Source organism: Coturnix japonica, chromosome 4, assembly GCF_054131305.1.
Source record: "Coturnix japonica strain WE chromosome 4, WE-NBRP24, whole genome shotgun sequence".
NCBI classification, from domain to species: Eukaryota; Metazoa; Chordata; class Aves; order Galliformes; family Phasianidae; genus Coturnix; species Coturnix japonica.
The window spans coordinates 83,525,830-83,545,717 of NC_140666.1; the positions used below are offsets into that span (position 1 = coordinate 83,525,830).

General features: G+C 47.1%; 1 protein-coding gene across 3 annotated transcripts in view; it reads left to right on the top strand.

Annotated features, from left to right (window-relative positions):
- The window catches only part of MXD4 (MAX dimerization protein 4), a 32,405-nt gene that overhangs the window by 8,937 nt on the left and 3,580 nt on the right, over positions 1 to 19,888 (top strand). For all 3 annotated transcript variants that reach the window (XM_015862719.3, XM_015862720.3, XM_015862721.3), the window contains exons 4-5: positions 16,498 to 16,612; positions 19,663 to 19,822. In XM_015862719.3, coding sequence (XP_015718205.1) covers positions 16,498 to 16,612; positions 19,663 to 19,822 — 275 coding nt within the window. The remainder of the gene's footprint in view (positions 1 to 16,497; positions 16,613 to 19,662; positions 19,823 to 19,888) is intronic.

Consider the following 19,888-nt stretch of genomic DNA (forward strand, 5'->3'; position numbering starts at 1 on the left):
AGTGTGCTGTGGGATCACTGCCTTGAGTGCACCATACAGGAAAACCTTTGGGGTCGTTCTTATTCCCATCCTTTGGGATGCTTTTTCATTAGTGCGTGGTATTTTGGGTTTCATGGATCAAAGAGGTGTGAGTGTGGATGAGCTGTGCCCAGCTGCCTGTTTCTGACTGTGTGACAGTGGCTGATGGCTGCTTTTGATGGCGCTGCCGGACTGAGCTCACTGGGGGTTTTCTCACGTTTTTTCTCTCCTTTCTTTCCATGTGTTCTGTGGCCACAGTGACGTAGCAGCTCGGTCATCACTTCCCTCGCATGCCAACATGCTTTCCTGTAGTTTAATTGTAATATGAGTAAATGTGGCCCTGCCTAACGGCCACGTGGTCATCCTGGGGATGGGAGGAACTGGGGCGGCTCAGGCCTGGGCTGCAGAGGGCAGCGGCTCCGGCAGTGAGATCAGTGCTCAAAGAAAAAGCTTTGTGCAGAATTCTGCCCTTTCATCTCATTTTTATTCTTAAGAACAAAAACCACCTTTGGCCCAATCTACACAACTTTCTCACTCTCTTATTCTTTTCCATCCTCTTTCTGGATACTCACTTCTATTCCTCCTTTCCTCCCATCCCTCCATTACTGACTTGTCACCATCCAAAGTGCCCATCCCTCCTTTCTCCCCCAGTCATTTCTCCACCCTGAGCCTCCTCTTCCCCATGTTTCTCCACACAGTGTTGCAGCAGCACGGCTCCACTTGTAGCAGATGCAGGGACAGGACTGGGGTCTGCTCATTGTTCAAGTTCTGTTCTTGTTTTCATCTCTGCATTGTATCTCTAGTGGTGCACTGGGTGGTATTTGTCACGTTAGATCACCTTTCTGTGCCATCTCAAGGTCAAAGTAGGTGAACTGCAGGGTGTGCTTGTGGTTACACAGCTAACACTTGTAGCTGCATCTTCTTGTTGCACCTCCTCAGGTTTTGCTGCACTTGAAGCCAGATTTTATTGTTCCTGGTGGTTTTACTATTAGTGGTGGTTGGTGTGAGTGGCAGATCAGTGCAGGATCGCTGTATGTGCAAACCGGTGTTCCCAAAGCGAGTGAGATGTGCCTGACTCTAGTTACCTCATGGATTGGCATGAAGGACTCTTGTAAAATCTGTTTTTTAACAGCCCCCTCCTCCAGCACAGTGGGTTTATGAGCTGATAATACCGACCGTACTGTTCTTTGCTCCGCTTTACTAAAATGGCATTAAAATCCATCAGGCGTCTTGTAAACTTTAATGGCTCCCAGCCGCAGCGAGGCCCAGGGGCAGCAGCGGCTGCTTCTCCTCCCGTGCTCCCATAGAGCCAAAATGCTGCATGGCCACTCAGCACTGAGCTGTGCTGCTCTGTGCCCTGTGCTCGTGTGGGGCTTTATCTCTGACATCAGTGGGGAGGGCAGCACCTGCTCCCTGCGTGTGTTCATGTACTGGGCTGGTTTTTGGTACAATCTTGAGGGGATGCTGAGAGGGAGACAAATGGAAACAGGGATATAACGCCAGCAAAATTCTTCTTGTAGGACAGACTTGAGATCAAAACTGTAGTGATGCGTTTGTCAGCACTTCACTCTTCGATTCCTTTCTCTCTGGTATGAGCCTCAGTAGGATGCTCTGCTGAGAACTCTGACATGGTCCATCCTGGTCTAACTCTGTAAGGGTCACCAACCAGCAGCCCAGGCTGCCCAGAGCCACATCCAGCCTGGCCTTGAATGCCTGCAAGGATGGGGCATCCACAGCCTCCTTGGGCAACCTGCTACAGTGTGACACCACCCTCTGGGTGAAAAACTTCCTCCTAAATGATGTTCTAAATGAGACTGTAATAGCTGAAGGCACGTCAGTCAGAATGGCACTCAAAAGTAACTAGTTCCTAATGATACAGCGAATAATATACAATAATACACATGTATATATTGTTTGTTAGTGTTTCTAGAGCTTTGTATCCGTAGGCTCTCACTGAGCAGCAGAAATAGGAAGTACAGTGGTACTCATGAGCTCTCACCCTTTGGATGGCAAAGCCTTTGAAAATGGAACAATTTTAAAGCACAGCTTCTAAGAATTAGTGAGGAAATGAAGAAAAAGCTTCTGTTTCAGTGTTCCTAAAACGGACAGGGAATGTGTTGCTGTTCCCATCTTGTAAGCTGAGCTTTGGCTTGATTGAGGCAGACAGTGACCTCCTGCCCCTGCCAGGTCTCTGGGTTTTTTTGTGGGAGACAGTCTGAGATTTGTAAAAGTGCAGGATTAGGATGGGAAATACCTGAGATACAGCGACTTGCAGAACATTTTAGTAGAAGAAAAACCTGGATGTTTCTAAATGAGCCAAATCTATAGTGTTTTACAGCGCTGGTCAGGGGAGGCTGAAAGTGTTCCCGTGTGTGCTGAAGGTAATGTGTTCCTTCGTTGTGTGTCGTGCTTTGGGTAGTCCTTAAGCCTAAAGTCCTGCCAGGCAGACATCATTATGTGTATGAAACAGATAAGCATATATAAATAAGGGTTTTGATTAAGTAGCACTGTCACACTCATTGGTACAGTAATTTTGCACGTGAAGTGTTACTCGTTGTTTGGAGAGTGCACAGTGGTCTTTAAATTCCGTCCCTGCTTCTCTGTGTTAGTAAATGGCAGGGTTAATAGAAAGCGTGCATTCACCAGTTGCTGATAAACTTACAACTCAAAGGTCACTGAAATAACAGCATAGCAAAACAATACTTGATGTTTATTTTTACTATGAGCTGCCTTTTCAAAACCCAAATTACCATCACAGTAGCGTTGTGCCGCTTAAAGATCCAACTGCATTGATCCATCACATTTAAAGGTTACAGTGCAGCTCAGGAAATCCCCCAAGGGTCTGCTGGAAGCTGAGGACGTAAGATGCTTCCACGGAAGGATCACCCATGTGTGTCCTCCTGCTGGGCATCGCAGTGAGTGCAGCCCTGCCTGGTTGCTGCCCTGTGCAGCCGGATTTGGAGGCTTGCTGTGCCTCTTAGTTCATGTTCCTGACCCAGCTGATTGTCTCAGGCACACCCTGATGGCAGCTTCAGGACAGGGTGGAATCGCTTCTGCAAGTGGCAGTATTAATTTGCAGTACAGAACAGAACACTTCACTCCTTTGTCAGTGTAATGTTTCTCCTTAGCATCCAGATCTGGCTGCTGTTGCCTACACATGGCTGAACTGGATGGGTCTTGCTGACCTGGTGCAGATACCGCTGTTCTAATGGGTCTATAAAATCTGCTGCCATTGCTACAACATGTGCAGACGGTGTGTAAACCATCCAGATAGTGAGTCTTGGGAACCACATTGTCTTACAAGCAGAGCAGAACCTCCACACTGCTACCCATTTCTCATCAATTGAAGGACTTCCTACACCCTCCTGTTGGTGTAAGGGGGTTTTCAGATGAACAGCAGTAAACATACCTTTGCACTGCTTAAACAAGGTGATGTCTAAGAGTCTGACTTGCCTCTGTGGGCAGGCTCAACATGGCTCAAATACCTGCTCCCTTCTGGCTAGTTCTGCCTCTTGGACGATCTTGAACGGTGTGGCCTCAGCCAGCTCAAACCCCTTCCTGCCTGTACTTTAACCTCAGGCTTCCAGCTGAGGAGCAAAGCGTACGTTGGGGTTCATGGCTTCAAATGCCTTAAGAAGTATTTTCTGGAGCTTGTTGAGCAAAGTTTTTAAAACACTGAACCCCCAGAACTGAGAGCTTAATCCCGTGGTTTTGTTGAATTGTCCCATGTTTTTCAGTCTGATGAATCCATGGAGTCAATGAAATCAGAGCTTTGCAGTGTTATTCTTCCCTCACTTTTCCTCATCCTCAGGTACAAACCAGATGTCAGACCTGTGGTTTGCCGTGCACGACGTGCTGCAATTGCCATTGTAAATTCCAGTGTGCTGAAGTGTTGTCCTCTCAGTGCCCACAGCAACGTGACACTGGCCACGCACTCCCAACAAGTCTGATCCCACCTGGACTGCTGTTCTGGGGTGCATTAATCAGGTGAAGCTTAGGAATTAATCTGCAAAGAGTGTTGTATTCCACTTTCAACCATACAACAGCTTGGAGCTTGCCCTCTGCAAACAGGAGGAGAGCTGCTCGCTGGTGGCTGCTGTGTTAATTGGAGAAGGAAGAGGTTTGCTGAATTAGATGTGGAAAATACAGTCATAGAGTCACAGAATGGATTGGGTTGGAATGGACCTTAAGTATTATCTACTTCCAATCAAACTCCTGCTGTGGGCTGGTTGCCAGCCACTAGATCAGGCTGCACAGGGCTCCATTCATCCTGGCCTTGAGCACCTCCAGGGTTGGGGCACCCATAACTTCTCTGGGCAACCTGTGCAAAAGAGCAGTGTGCCTTTAAAGCTTAGGAAGTAAGGTGGATTTTGATTATTTATTTTTAATGTATTTAGTCAGCTAATGGGCTTTAAGGAGCTGTTTCTGGAGCTAGACCTGCAGAACACAATGGGAATCTCTGACTGAATCCCAGCCTGACATCTCTGTGGAAGCCCTCAGGTGAGCACTGGGAGCAGTGATGCTGGAGCTCATGGGTCCACCTGCAGGTCAGGAGCATGGCTCTGCTGTTTAAGGCCTGACGGGCACTGAGCTCAGGACTTGCACCACAGGAGAGTGGATTAATGTTTCCCAGACATGTTCTGAGCACAAAGTGTGTGGTGACCCAGTGTCCTTGGGGCTGACACTGAGGTACCAGCTTAGTCTGCAGGAGGTGATGCTCTTCTGTGGGGTTCTTGTTCCATCCTCTCCTCTGCGTGCTGTGTTGGCACCTCTGGCTCTGCTTTAGTCCCCTTTCCATGGGATATTATGCTGTTGGAGTCCTGAGAGGAGTGTGGCCTGGTCCCACATTGAAAGCAGTGCTTTCTGAATGGAGCAGCACACACTTTCCTGTTGCAGGTGGTGCCACCTTCTCCTTTTGGTGTCTGTTGGCAAACACTTGGCTATAGCAGCCCGTGGCTTAGATTGGCTGCACAGAATTCCTTCACAGATGAATTAATTCTCGGTCTGTTTCTCTCCTCAGCACACGTGGTAGCACAGCGTGCCATGGAACGTGCAGCTGTGGGGCTGGGAGCTCTGCTCAGCCACTGGATCAGAACTGTAAAAACAGCAGAATTCTCTTCCTTCACAGCAGTTTAATTTGAACCTTTTTTTTTTAAACAAACAAACAAACAAACACCAAAAGCCCCACTCGTGTCATGTGGTTAAAACTGCCTTTTCTTGTCCTAAAAAGTGCATCTCACAAGGACGGATGAGATTTTCCCTTGTTTGTCTCTCTCTGCCTATTTTTGGAAGGAGGGGGTTGTTCTGGGCTTTCGTGGTGTGTTCTGAGATGGAAGCTGCATCTGCGGGGCTGTGTGCGTCCTGCTGGATCACAGCAGGCCGGCTCACTGGCTAGTTCTACTCGTTGAGCCTCGCTTACGTTACACAACTTTTTTTTCTATATAAATTAGCATAACTAATTATGTAGCGTGTGGAGATCGACGGAGCTGATACAGAAGAGGTGTGGGCTTGGATGCGTGTACACGAGGTCATCTGTCGCAATGTTTGTAACTTTAATAACTCCAGTCACAGGCTGCCTGCCCTACATTAAGTAAACCTGAGCTAAGCTTTGCCTTACAGCAAGAAAGCAGAAGGTTCAGAAGAAAGATTCCCTCTAAGTGTAGTGAAAAGTCTCTAAAAGCCTGGAGAAATGCTGTGGAGTCCTGTCCTCCCAATGGGCACCTCGGGATTAACACCTAACAGATTGACCTGCCTTTGTTTTGTGGGTGTTTCTGTTCAGATAACTGGATGAACATACAGGATACTGAATGAAGATGCAGGATACTGAATGAGGGCCTGGCGTGTAGTTGCTGTCAGAACTCAGCAGTCGCTTTTTAAAGTCGGGAGGACTGGCAGTGTTTGCAGGTATCAGTTGTACTGACACTGTGTGTTGTACATACCAAGCAGCTGGTATCTACAAACATAAAGGTAGCAAACCCTCTAATTCCCCTAAGAAAGCTGCCTTCATCCCGATAGGTGAGTGCTGTTGTGTTGACTGCTGAAATGAACAGTGTGGGTGGAGCAAATAATTTCTCGTAGGGAAATTTGGGAGCTGGTTGTGTATGTTTGGCTGGAAGCACCTATTGGGTTTAGCTGCTAACAGGTATTTGAAATAAGCTGTCAGGTGTCTTGGTTCCCATTGCATGGATTTACATACTCAAATGGCAGATGGGTCCAAGCTTCAAGTTGTTGTTTTTCTTTCTATTACCAGATAATTTCAGAACATTGTAAGAAATTAGGGCTGTATCTTGCGAGGAAGGAAGAAGCAGGAAAGGGGGAGAGTTGTGAAGAGCCTTTCCCTACCTTGCCATCTCAAAATGGATCGCTTTCATATTATACACAACTGCACCCTGTCTGGTGCAGAGTCAGTCAGCTTTGTGCCATTCAATGGACAAGGAAATAGAACGGAAATGGTATCACAAACAAGGCACTGTGTGTGCTGTGACAAGCTGCGTCTAAGCTTTCAGGCAGGGCTGTCAGATATCTGTAACTCTGCCCTGTCCCGTGGCACCAGGTTGGGTCATTGTTTGGGGGAAGAAATATTACAGAAGTGCTGCTGAACTTTGAATTCACTGTAGTCTTGGAATAGACAATTTTTAATTACAGCTGGTGTATTTAATTCTTCCCCTGCATTTGTTTATATGTGCACCTAGAATCTTTTCTACCCACCTCTAATTACAAGGTTTCAGTGGCAGAGTTTGGGACGTTCAGCAGGACGTTTGGGGACGCGTGTTGTTAATTAGCTCAGGGTTATTTCTTTTGTTCTTCTCCTTTGGTGTTTTCACTTGGGGCCAGAGCCAGTCTTGAGCTGGCTATTGCAGGCACTGGCAGGGACAAGAAGCACCCAGCTGCCTCAATGAAGGCATCTCAAGTGTCTGCACTAATAAAGACAGCAAAGCCCACCTCATCCTTCCCATAAAAGCCAATTAGCTTGAGGAACGTGGGTTTGTTTGCATGGTGGGGATGGTGTGATGGTTGGACTGGATGATCTTGGAGGTCTTTTCCAACCTTAATGTTTCTATGATACAGGCCAGGAAGTGTCAGCGCAAGCAAAGATGGAAGTAAGAAGTAGCACTGAACCTGCATTTCTAGTGCTTAAATTCCCAGTCAGAGCTTCCTGCCTCTGAGACTGAGGAGGTGGTTGGTAGGTGCCTACATGGACAGATGGGTGCTTCAGAGGTGTGGTGTGAGCAGTAGGTTCTTGTGGTGGGTGTTTCATGCCTGTGATGCCTGGTGGAGCTCCTGTGGCATTTGTTAGGCTGGAGGTGGCCTTTGGGGTTAAATTGGGTACCTGATGTTTCCTTTCCATTTGGATGTAGAGGTACAGCAGACAGTCGAGTGACAGCCACAGGCATCTGTTACTCTGTAAAATAAAATAACCAGGTCTGCAGGGAGGTATGAAGTGAGGCAGGAGGTTACTGGGCCTTGTTCTGTGCTCCCTTCCCTAAGTGCTGTGCTGCAGCTCATCTCTGTGCCTCTCTGAGCGCTGTACCCCCCACCCTTCCCTTTTTATTTCTTTAATTTTTTTGAAGATCCTTCCTGTTGGCAGCTGTCCTGAGACATGATGTTCTTGCTTAGCATTTTGATGTGGGGAAACAGGCTGATAATTGAAGAACAACCCCCCGGTCATAACAGAGCTTTTCCTCAGTTTGGTAAATGCAGTTCTCTTCACCCCATGCTCTGCAGTTCCTCGATGAATTCCTTACAGGAGCATGGGGAAAGGCAGCAAAATGGAAGCAGAGCTGCAAACGTGAGGCAGGAGGTTTGGATTTGCTGAGCAGGAGGGAATATTGTGTTCCACTGCTGCCAAAGAACAAAGAGCATTGCCCTTGTGTACAGATGGAGTTGTCATCCACTCTTGGGGTTTCTGAGGTTGTGTGTGTGTGTGTGTGTGTGTGTGTGTGCAGCTCGTGTCACTTCAAGTGGGAAGTAAAGCTGCTCAGTAGTGGGATGGGCTGATGTTGCAGTGCCACTTGCCTTACCTGATTTGGTCTGTCGCTGTTCTGAGATAACAAACTCCAAATCTGAAGTTTCCCTGTAAGAAACATAAGCGCCAGAAATACAGATAGATTGGAGAGGTCTCATCTAGGAGGACCACTCAGTTGCAGTGTGTGTGCACTTTAAGGTGTGAAACAAGTGTGAGGTTGGAGGAGCAAAGCAGTTAATGAATGTAGTGGAAACACAGTTGGATTTTTTTTTTTTGTAGGCTCTACTTTCAGGTATGTACAGATGTATTTCCACCACAAACATTGCTGGTCTCCCTATGTTAGGTAGGTGCAGCGTGACGCTGCCCGTTGTGCTGTGTGGCACCTCCCAGTGCTGCTCAAAAGCGTTTGGGAGGTAAATGTTAAAAGATAATCAGTAGATAACAGAGCTAAAAATAGGAGACATTTGAAACAGAAATTCTTCTTCTGTAGGTGTGAGGATTACTCACGCTTGTTTGACATTGAGTTTGAAGGTTTCAAATGCAGAAAGCTGCTTTCTGTAGATGAGCAAAACCTGAAGGTTACAATGCTAAATCTAGGTTGAAATCACTCCTGTTTTGTTTGCAGAGGAAAAAACAAATCTCTGCAAGGGCGAAACCTTTCAGCAGTTCCCACAATGATAGATCCCTGTTGCCTCACACTCTTGGAAGGTCAGAGATTTTACTGCCTCTGGTCAGTGGATGGGGAATCCTGTATGTGTGACTCTGAGATGGTCGGTATCCAGGACAGATGAATGGTATCCAGCTGCCATCGTGAGCTTGTGGTGCTTCTGGGAGTCCCTCTAGAGCTAGTGAATTCTGATTGACTTCTTCTGAGAAGCGCAGCTCAGATTTCTGCGTGCTTCAATTACTTATCTCTGAGACGAGGCAGCGAAGGGCTGTTAAACCCCGTGGCTGCCATTCAATAAGAGCAGTGTAAAACAGAGGGGGGGCCCAGCTGCTGGGAGCAGCAGTGTGGGTACACAGGTACACAGGAAGAGGTGAGGGCAGTCAGGTACCTGTCTTCAGGTCCTGACGCTGAGCCTGGGGCTGTGCTTCCCCTGTGGCCGTGGCTGGCACCAGGCAGAGCCGCTGTGTCCTGCCTGCCCCTGGGCCTTGCTCATGTTGCTGACTGCTGTGCGTGACTGCATGCTGCTCACCCTGTCCATAGGAGGAACAGTCTTAGCTGGAAACCAGGCAGTCCACTTGGATGTTGTCCTCTATGGGACTGGCCTACAGAGCATGGCATTGGAGGGCAGACAGCATTGTCACATCACATACACGTCCCTGACAGCTCACAGTGGCGGGAGGACTTGAGTGGGAGGTGATGGAGGAGTTAGATGGTAGCAGGCACTAACTGCGCCATAAGGATTTTATGTCTTCTGCTGGCCACAATAAAACGTGTCTCTGGGGCCCTCAGCAGTCTGCCTGCTGCCATCAGAGATGCTCTGGCCTCCCCAGCCCACCATCCAACGGCAACCAGTGTGCAAAGAGCTTTGGAAGTTTGCTTGTGGTAACCCTGAGAGATGAAGGAATGTCGATGTAGCCTGATGCTAATGCTAATGATAATTCAGGACAGGGAGAGGCTGGAGGGACAGGCAAAGGAGAAAGAGGGGAAGAGGGCAAGATGGACAGCAGGGCCTGCCAGGTATCAGCAGCAGCCAGAGCCTCCTGCACCCACAGCAGGCAGCTTGACCTGTCCCCAGCTGGCCTCGTGCTGCTGCCAACACATGTGCCTGGCCAAAAATGTGTACATCTGTGGTATTGCAGGTATTTCCTTCAACTTACGCTTGCTAAATGATGTAGGAATAGGCCTGGTACGTGAATGAGCTGCAACTTTTGGAAGGAAAAAAAGCAAAGTTAAAGGTGTGGGGTCTTGGCTCAGTGAGTGGGCTGAAGTGGCACTAAGTGAAAGTAAACAATGCACAGTGAATGCTGCAGTGTGCACACTGTACAGGGACACGGAGAACGTAAATATTTTTCAGAGTGAAAATGTGCAGGAAACATTGAGTCGGGAAGCAGTAAGACTTGTGACAGGCAGCAGATGTTTTCTTCTGTCTTCTGTGGTGTGTTAGGACCATCAACACTCATTTCTGAGCACTGCTCACATGCAGACTTGTTGATGGCCGTGTTCAGAGCAGCGTGAGCTCTTTTAAAGGTAATGATGACAAGAAATACTTGCAGACGTGGCCTTTGTATGGAAGTGATGTCCCTGCTCATTGGAGTAGATGATCTTTAAAGGTCCCTTCCAATTCAGCTGGTTCTATGATCCTATTCAGACATCACAGAAGCACCCAAAGACCATTGACCTCACTGCTGGAGCTGTCTGGTCAGTTTCAATTTAGTGAAACAGAGGCACAAAATATGAAGATCAACTGATGAAGATGTTGAAGAGCAACAGTCCCAAGACCGACCCCTGAGTGACACCACTTGTGAGCGGCCTCCACACTGACACACAGCCATTGATCACAGCCCTTTGGCTGCGTCCAGCCAGTTCCTAATCCATCGAACAGTCCACCCTTCAGATCCACACCTCTCCAACACAGGGAGATTGTTGGGCTGTTGCATTGAAGTCCCTCTGATCGCAGGTTTTTCCATCTGTTTCCTCAGTACCTTCCTGTGCTTCCATGCTGAATTAAGATGCAGAGACCTGTGGGGGGCATTAGACAAAGGCAGAACAATACGACTTAGAACAAACCTATGAATCTTCACCTGCAGCACAAATTTCAGCATTTCGTCCTTAGCTCAAAGAGAATTACATCTACAGAACGCTGATTCATTTGCTTGATTTGTTTTTCCCTTGTTTAATAACAACCAGAGGAGTTTGCTGTACGGGCACTGCTGAACTCTCTGTTTTTGACTGGGAGGCGCTCAGCTGTGAGCGCATATTTCACACATCTCAAGGCAATCAGAATGTCCCAGTGCGGCACGCTGGGTGCCTCGCCATGGTACAGTGCTTTAATACTAAGAGCTTTGCTTTCCTTTTCACTACAGTAAATTTCTTGTGTAGATGAAGTAGATTGTGCAGCTCGAATATGAGCCTCTATTGAAAAACCGGGTATATGTTCAAGGCATCCTTTGTAGAGTGAAAAATAAGTGTTGAAAGTGTTTCTGGCTGAAATAAATATGGAAAATATGGAAAAGGCAGGATTTTATACTTGAGTGGAGGGCTGTTAGCTTGCGTTGGGTTTGATCTTGTTCTGAAGATGCTCTGAATTCTGCCTGGACCATTAATAGGAAGGTTTCTTCAGAAGCATTTTGCTATAATGGAGTTGTCAATACAATCACTCTAAATGCCTGTGCAAACAAATACATTTTAATTGGTGCAGGATCATCTTTGGTAGCTTATTAAAAGCACTGCAGAGCTGCAAATATATCATTCCTGACACTTGAGGAAAAGCGTTACCTTAAGGAAGAGGAAGGCAGGTGTGCCTGAATACCAGCTCATGCTACGCAGTGTGGTAAATAGTCGTGTGTGTATCTACACTGTATGTATGTATACAGTGGTACCCAGTAGTACAGAAAATAACATGCAAACGTTTTGTTTTTAGCACCATAAAGCTGTTTGTAGAAAAACTCTGTCACTCAGATGTGATTATGCATAAAAATAAAAGACCTGGAGCTCTTGTAGGAAGCTTATAAACGGGGGGGGGGGGGGGGGGGGGGGGGACGGGACTCTTAAAACTAAAAGGGGGTGATTTTGGTTAGATGTTAGTAAGAAGTTCTTTACTCGCAGGGCATGAGGCCCTGGCACAGCTGCCCATAGAGCTGTGGTGCCCCGTCCCTGGAGGTGCTCAAGGCCAGGTTGGCCCTGGGCAGCCTGAGCTGGTGGGGGCACCCAGCCCATGGCAGGGGGTGGGACTGGGTGGGCTGTGAGGTTGGCATCTCTAGTAACAGCTATTGATAAGGGTTTGAACAGTAATGCTGTCTGTGTTCATCGTGATCGGAACGGGACACAAAGCATCCTCGTGCTGATTCTAAAGCTTTACCGCTCCCCATACAGGTGGTGGCATTTCACAATTAAAACTGTGAAGATTCTTCCTGTAAAAGCACAGAACTTTATGACTGCAGTTAGCAGCTCACTTCTGTGTTTCATGCTGAATTTCTTGTCTGGTGGGCAGAGAGAATCACTTTTCTTAAGGAAGCAAACCCTGTGGTTCACTGCAGGTCTCTGAGCTGATGTTATGGGCTCAACCCAAACCCCTCCGATTCACCTGGAGAATATCTGACTTCAGAAGTGACTTTTTGTTGCAGGGATCCTTGTCTGCCTTTATCCTGGGTACGTTATTAATCCACATTACTTAGTCATTCTGCAACAATGAAAAATTTAGTAACCACTCTATATTTAAACTTGTGTATATTAACTTCATTGCACAGCACAGGACCAGGATAGGTTTAAATGTGGAAAAACATGCGAAACACGATAGGAGGAATCTGAAATGCTTCAGTCCAGTTTGTAGGACTATTACACCTCCTGGATTTATTTCTACTCAGGTTACCCCTAACAGCCTTTTGCTTTTCGAAGCTGTTTGTATTAAAAACTCTGGCGTTTTCCTTCTGAGGTGGGACAGGACTTACTTCCTGGCAGGCTCTGAAGCTCTCAGTTTCTTGGATTGAAATAGATGAAGTGCAGAAATGATGAGTTTTATTGTTTTTCTAATTTTTGCACCTATTTCATATATATCTGTTGTTTTCAGTAGTGCAGCTTCTAATGGCTGCATTTGGAGCGTCACTTGAGTGTTTGATCTGTAGTGTCCTTTTATTTGCAAAACATCTCCAAGTAAATATATTTAGCAATTGGTTTAGGAGTGTGTCAACCTCCTGTAGACACAGCGAGTTTAGTAGACTAAATTTGGGACTTCTGAAATACAGACGCGTGTTCAGCCATGCAAGCATTTTTAGCACCGAAAACATCTTGCAGAAGGCACAGCTCGGGCCTTCTTGTGATGCAAGCAGTGTTTCGTGCCCATACATGCTTTCAGATCCTTGCTGCACACACCTCCCAGTTTGGCCGGGACAGCAGGGTGTCCTGACTGGGTGATCTGCTGGTTGGGGTCAGTAGGTGTGGAGCAGTCAGGGCTGTTCTGGGACTTGCCATGGGACATCAGGCTTTGCTGGTCCAGTTGGCCCTCCCCTTTTACTGCCAGAATTGAGCCAGCACAAGAATGTGTACGTGTGAGAGAGTCATTCTTCTGACTTGGAGAGGTTGTGAGCTGAAGTCTTGATGCACAAGGTGGCATTCGACCTGTATATGTTCAGCTCTGTGCTCTTGTCTGTGACTGCTGAGGGATCAATGGATGAGCGTTGCCATTTTGATGCTTTCCACAGGCATTGAGCAGCACAATGTCAATAGTGGGAACTGCTGCTGTCTTCGAGTGCAGCCTGGAAGGCATGCCTGCCCCGTGCTTATATCTCTGGTGTGTGCAGGGCTGTCAGCAGCTCTGTCTGTGTGGGTTTCCCCACCAAGGCGGTGAGATACACACATGCTTGGACATGGCAGCATTTTCCACTGCCACCCTGTAAGCTGTCACGAGTGTCCGTGCCATGTAATTTCACTTCGGCCGAGCTGAGGCGTCCCACAGGGAGGGCAGAGCAGCTTGCTTTGGACATGCATTGCCAAAGGAAAGCTTCGCCTTTCCTGTTGACTTGGTGCAGATCAATGGGTTAAACAGCAGACCCCAATTTAGGTCTCTTGATTTGTACTTGTGTGGTTTAGTGTGATGTACCTTCGCCGCCACCAGAGAGCTGTGCAGCTGCTGCCTGAGCGGCAGCTCTGTGCTGTTTGCTGCCTACTTTTTAACTGTCTGCAGGCTATTTCTATCTGCTGCACGGTGTCTAAAAAAGCTACACAGAGCTCCCATGGAAAGCCTGTAGGTGGATCGGGTCACTCCATGATCATACAGCCCCGTGTTGTATTAGATGGGAAGGAACGTGAAACTCTGTGCTTTTGTCAAGGTGAATGTTGACAACCTGCAGCAGCACTTGTGCAGCCTTGCTGGGCAGCCTGTTCTGCACGTGCATTGCCTTTGGAATCAATTTGTTTCCTAATGTCCAGCCTGTACCTGACAGCCATTGCCTCTTATTTCGTTATTTGGACTTACCGAGGAGTATTTTGTTCCCATTGCAACCACCTGTCAAGAAATTGTAGGAATTTCTTGGAATTGTTGCAGTTTTCTTGGAATTGAGATTATCCATTGTGAACAATAGGCTTTTTGTTCTTTTTTCCCCCCCTCTGCAACATAGCATTCCATTTCTTGGTGTAAAATATATTTGCATCCAGGAGCAGCAGTGAGGGGAATATTTCTGTGTGTCTACATGAGGAGGGAGAAGCGTGTGCTTTTCTAAGCAGCGCCGTACCCGCCTGACATCATGCGTGGTGTGGGCGAAGGTGTCATGTTTAGGAGCCGGAGCAGCGTAATTACTGCGCTGAGCCGCATCGCGGGCACTGAGACTTGCTGAGCTCCTCTGGGACCAGGCAGCTCTCTGCTTATTTTCTAGGTGGAGTACGTGGCCTGATGTGCGGAACACAAAGAGCTCAGGCTGTGATTACCTCTGTGGCCGCCTCCTGGGTGGCTCCCATGGGCTGAGGAGGAAGAGCTGGCGGTTCCCTGCAGTCAGGGAGAAGTCAGTGCTGGCTGATGCTGCATGTGACAGTTCACCTGCTGTGAAGCTGGAGTCCCCTGCTTCGGCTGTGATCTGTAGTATCACTACAGAACTGAAAAGTGAGGGGTATTTACTGTAGTAACTGTGATGGGGTGGAGTTACCCTGCAGTAAGCAGACTGCCTTCAAATAGCAACAGAGGCAGATAAGTTGTGTATGGAGCCCGGCTTCCATTAATGTATTTCAAGATGAATATTAAGTAGACCTTAGATGAACAGTGCTGTGTATTCGTTATAATACTTCTAATTACAGCAAGCAGTCATTCTGTTCTGTGTGTTTAACTGTTCACCATGTCGATACTCTTCTTGTCCTCTTCCTTGCCATGTCCTCCTCTGTCCTCAGTCCCCACTTCTCTGGCAGCTGTCTAAATAGATTCACATCCAAGTTGTACACAAGCTGAGTGACACAGTGGCTGTGTGCATGTTTAGAGGCCAGTTAGAAAACAAAAAGATGAATTGAATTCAGTGCCCACAGCAAGATTTTAGTTAACACACACACACAAAAACCAGGTAGTTATTAAAGGCTATAGAAACAGAAATGAAGTGTTACCTGTGTTTTCTGTGTAGCTCCCAGCACCCCTCAGTGGTGGCACTTCATCCTTTGGATGCGCTGCAGAGCTCAGAGCATCATGGCTCAGCTCAGCAGTCCCAGGGGTGCTCTGTGCTCTGCTGGGGCTGCCCCCACCTGTGGAATAAAAGCGTTCTGTTGTTAGGTGGGGTGTACACTGAATCCTCTTCAGTTGCGTTTCAGATACTGATGCTGAATTCTTGTTCTGAGCGTCCTGACCAGGAGCATTACATTTCCTGCACGGTTTCCTTCATGCAGCATATAGCAGATTGGAAACAGATAATTATTCATGTCACACTTGTGATCCGCTTCGCTTATTATTAGTGCAGTGTGGGGGCTGTAGGCAGGCTCCAGATCATTGCTTTGTTCGGTCTGGGCTGGTGGAAAGAAAATGGTACAGATGTTGCTCACGTAAATGCATCTATTTCCATCATGTAAAACTGAAAGATGCAACGTTCTTTGGTTTGCTTCTGCCTTGCTTTGGGCAGTTAAAGTAGAGTTGCATGGGGTGTTGTATTGCCAGTGCCTCCCTAAAGAAATGCCAAAGGTTTGGAAACCAGCTGGCTGTAGAAATGCCACTTTGCTTATCCTCATTCTTTACCAATGGATTTGATGCCGTTAATACAGGAGAGAGGTTGCTGGGAGTGGTAACGGTATCACTTGAGTGAGAGTGATGAACCTGATATTGCTGGAGCTTGTTGGTGTTGTTCCAAGTGCTGTTTTGGCTCCTTCATAGAGGGCTGTGGGTCCGTGCGTGGACAGGAGCAAAAAAGGTCTATGGTGAGGGCTGAGGGGTACAGCTGGAAGCAGCCATGCCTTGCAGCACAGTACAGCCGTCACATTGGGCAGGGGGAGCTGGTGTGCAGCCTCTGCTCCCTCCCACGGCCTGGATAACCACACAGGCTGGGGCAAAGCCTCCGCTTTTCTTCTTTATTCCAGCACAGATTCAACGTGCAGCCTTGGTTGAGTTCCTTTCTCTGGGTGTGCTCCCCCTTCCTTAGGTTAGGAATAACCAGACTAAGCAAACTGCTTTGAAATATAGGTATGAAAATAGCGTATGAATGTGCCAAGTAGCATTACTACATTTCAAGTGACCTTTTGGTCTGAAACTTTGCCAAAGGAATGGGAGAGGAAGCCACTGTTGAATTGAGTTTTGCAGAGAGATCCTGCAAACAGATGGTGTTTGCATATAGGATGTGCTATTGAAGTGCAACTTTACTACAACACTCTTCATTTTTAATAATTGCAGACGGGCAAAACTCCGGCTATATTTGGAACAGCTAAAACAGCTTGTGCCTCTTGGGCCGGACAGCACCAGACACACCACTCTAAGCCTGTTGAAAAGAGCTAAGATGCATATCAAGGTAAAAACATTCATCCGTATTTTTATCGTTTTAAAGCCTGATCTTCCAGAATGTGTATCCATAGAGAGGAGTTTGAATTTTCACACAAAGATCTGTATCCATATGTCTGATCTTCTGGCTCTATTGGTCTGTATTAGAAGCAGGGTTTTAACTCAGGGTATGAGGTTGGGTTTTTTTATGTGCTTTGCAGCCTCGGATATATGAAATGGTGGTTTTGTGATTATTAATGGTTCTCATTGTATTAAAACATACATATAGCATGGGTGTTAGTTGATGAATGTACTTATTTCTTAAGGACTGAGCAAAGTAGCATTGTCCTGCACTGATTTCAATGTAAAAAATACCAATAACTGCTAATGAAATAACTGAGTCGAAGGGATTGTAGCTCCTAATGAGTCTCACCCTCATCCTGTACCCCTGTCATGGTTTTGTGGTGTTGCACATGATGTTATGATGTAGAATATTGACAGCAACACCACAAAACCATGACAACCCCAACAACCAGATCCTGGAGCATGTGCCCATCACTGAAAAGAAACCAAAAGGAAAACCTCATCTCCTGGTAGTGCCGCTCCCTTTGCACGCTTTGTGTGAGCAACACCTGAGCCGCCAGCTGAAAACCAAAACGAAACCTCAGCTGGGCTTTAGCAACAGTACAGGTTAGACGTGTGCACAGCAACGCAAAGGGGATCCCTCCTCAGCCGTCCTCTTTCCTAAGACAGCGTGGTTTCACTCTCATCATTTTCAGGGGAATGGAAATGCAGATAGATGATGATAAGTATTTAAATGTATTAAGTATTTAAATGCAGGAGGTTAAAGAACAGGTTTCTGATGCCACGTCCAGGACTGTAGTTATTCGTCTGGGATTTTCTCAGTGTTAGGGGAAAAGAGAGGAAGGTAAAAGGTGTCGTGAGAGGCTGAATGCTGCCAGTGAGCTGGGGGTATTTAGGAGAGCAGCCTGCTGCTGCACAGCAGTGACATCCAGAGCAACTGCAGAAATGGCTGCAATTTGTACCGAGCATTAAGGATGAATTTAAGCAAAGCCATTCTTGTCAACTAGGTTACTGAGCTCCTTCTTGAGCTCTTGTAAGCACGTTTACCCCAGCTGAGCAACCCCAGTTTTGACCATTGGAGATTTTGGCTGCTTGTTTATAATTCAGGCTAACGCGCATGAAAGGCACCGCGTGTGGGTTTTGTCTCAGGCTGCCCCCCTGTCATGGGTTTATGCATACGAATTGAAAGGCTGTTTTTACAAGTGGCAAGTGTGAGAGATCAGCCAGCAGTTAACAGTTCAGCTGCTGATAACAAAGCTGGGAACGGATTCTCCCCCATCCGTCGTGCAGGGTACCCAGCGCTCCTCTTCTCAAAAGTGAAACTGAAATTTTGTTCTCCTTTCGAGATTCGAACTGAACCCACCTCCACTGTTTTAATGCCTGATTGCTCCCCTCCATCATGTCTGCAGGCTTTCAGGCAGCCACCTCCCCTCTGCGCTGCCAAAGCAGGCACTGCCCCGGCCCTTCCAACGCAGCCATTAGCTCTGAACTTTTCACACGCACACCCATGCACTGAAACTTGCCCTGAGAGATCAGACAGTTTTGGGTCTCCTGGATATGAATCACCAGAGTTCGTTCCCAAAATAGTTGTTAGAGTTTGGGACCTCGGCCAGGAAAATACAGGAAAAGGAAATGTGATCAATTGGGCGCATGTGGTGCGCTGTGCACATGGTTGTACTTACCCAATTGCTTATTGTAACATCGTGTTCCGACGCATGGTGCATATCTGAGTACCGTGTGGCCTGGGAGCAGGTTACAGTGAGGCCACAGAAGTTAGGTTCCATTCAGGTGGGAAGCTGCCGAGTTGAGTAATATCTGCTATATTTTTGGGGCTGCATTAGAACAGCAGAATCCTTGCAGTCACTTGGTTTGTTGTGTGCTGTCCCACCCCACCCCACCCTCCTCTAGAAAACCACACATAGGTTCATTCAGATGGTAGGGAAGAGCCAGCAGCAGCTGTTTTCACTCCCAGTATGTCTCCTAAATCTCAGTGCTCATGTAAACACTGCTCAAAGAGAAATTTGCTGTAGCTTATGAGTGCTGTTTCTGCCAGCACCTGTAATTTACTTCATCACTTAGATAGGAAGAATTGCCTTTTGTGTGCGTGCGTTTTGTTTGTAGCTCCTGCTTTTGATCCAGTCGTATCCATCTACTTTCTTCTCTAGTTCTGTAGTCCGTTTTTGAACATAGCTATCAGTGATTGGAAAAGCACTCAGCTGAAATCTGAAAAGAGAATATCCCTGCTGTTCCCTTTGTATCAGCAGTGCATTGCCTTTTACACACTGTGAGGTATTCTTTTTCTTTCCAAAACGAACGCCTTATTTTATTGAAGTAACAGGAAAGATCTGGGGCTGATTCATGAAAGGACCCATTCACAGGTTGTTTGCTGAGAAGTATTGGATTAATAGTGCTGATTTTGAAGGGGGTTATCATAGAGTTATCAGAGAAGTGCTAGGAAAGAGAAATGCAAGAATGAAGGGAATGGTTGGTAAATTCCTCCTACTTCATATATAAAGTAATACTGGAGTATTGATAATGCAGCACTCTTAAATGGTGAACATTTCCATAGCCTGAGAGCAGGGAGCACTGAAGGAGCCTGTGAGGGTTCCTTTATGGTGATAACTCTTGTTTCACCTAAAGAGCCATAAAATTCTACTTGAGACCGGAGCCGTGCTCCAGTTATCAAACGTAGTGACAGTTTTGCCTGACAAAATGATTTAAGCGTTCCCCAAACCAAGGCAGCAATCATTCACTCTTAGCTGAGAAGGTTTTGCTGGTGGCAAGAAGGGTCCCTGAGGCATTTTTTCTTTCACTGTGAAACCAATTCACTTCTGGACCGGCCAGCTGAAATTGGACAGAGCTCTACAGGGTGGTAACAGAAGTAATTCTGTCTGGTCATCAATTTGTGCTCTAAGAACTGATTAGAGAAGATCTTAAGCTACTGACGCCTTAACACAAGTACAGGCTGTTGGCTTACTGATATTCTCTCTCTTTAAGAAATTGGAAGAACAGGACCGGAAAGCTCTGAATATTAAAGAACAATTACAGCGGGAACACCGCTACCTCAAACGCAGATTGGAGCAGCTCTCCGTGCAGGGCATGGAGCGCATCCGCACTGACAGCATGGGATCAACAATATCCACCGACTCTGAACAAGGTAACTGTGCGGGGGCTGCCCAGAGGGGCCTGGAACTGCGGGAAGGAGGGGGAAGCAGGGAAGCCA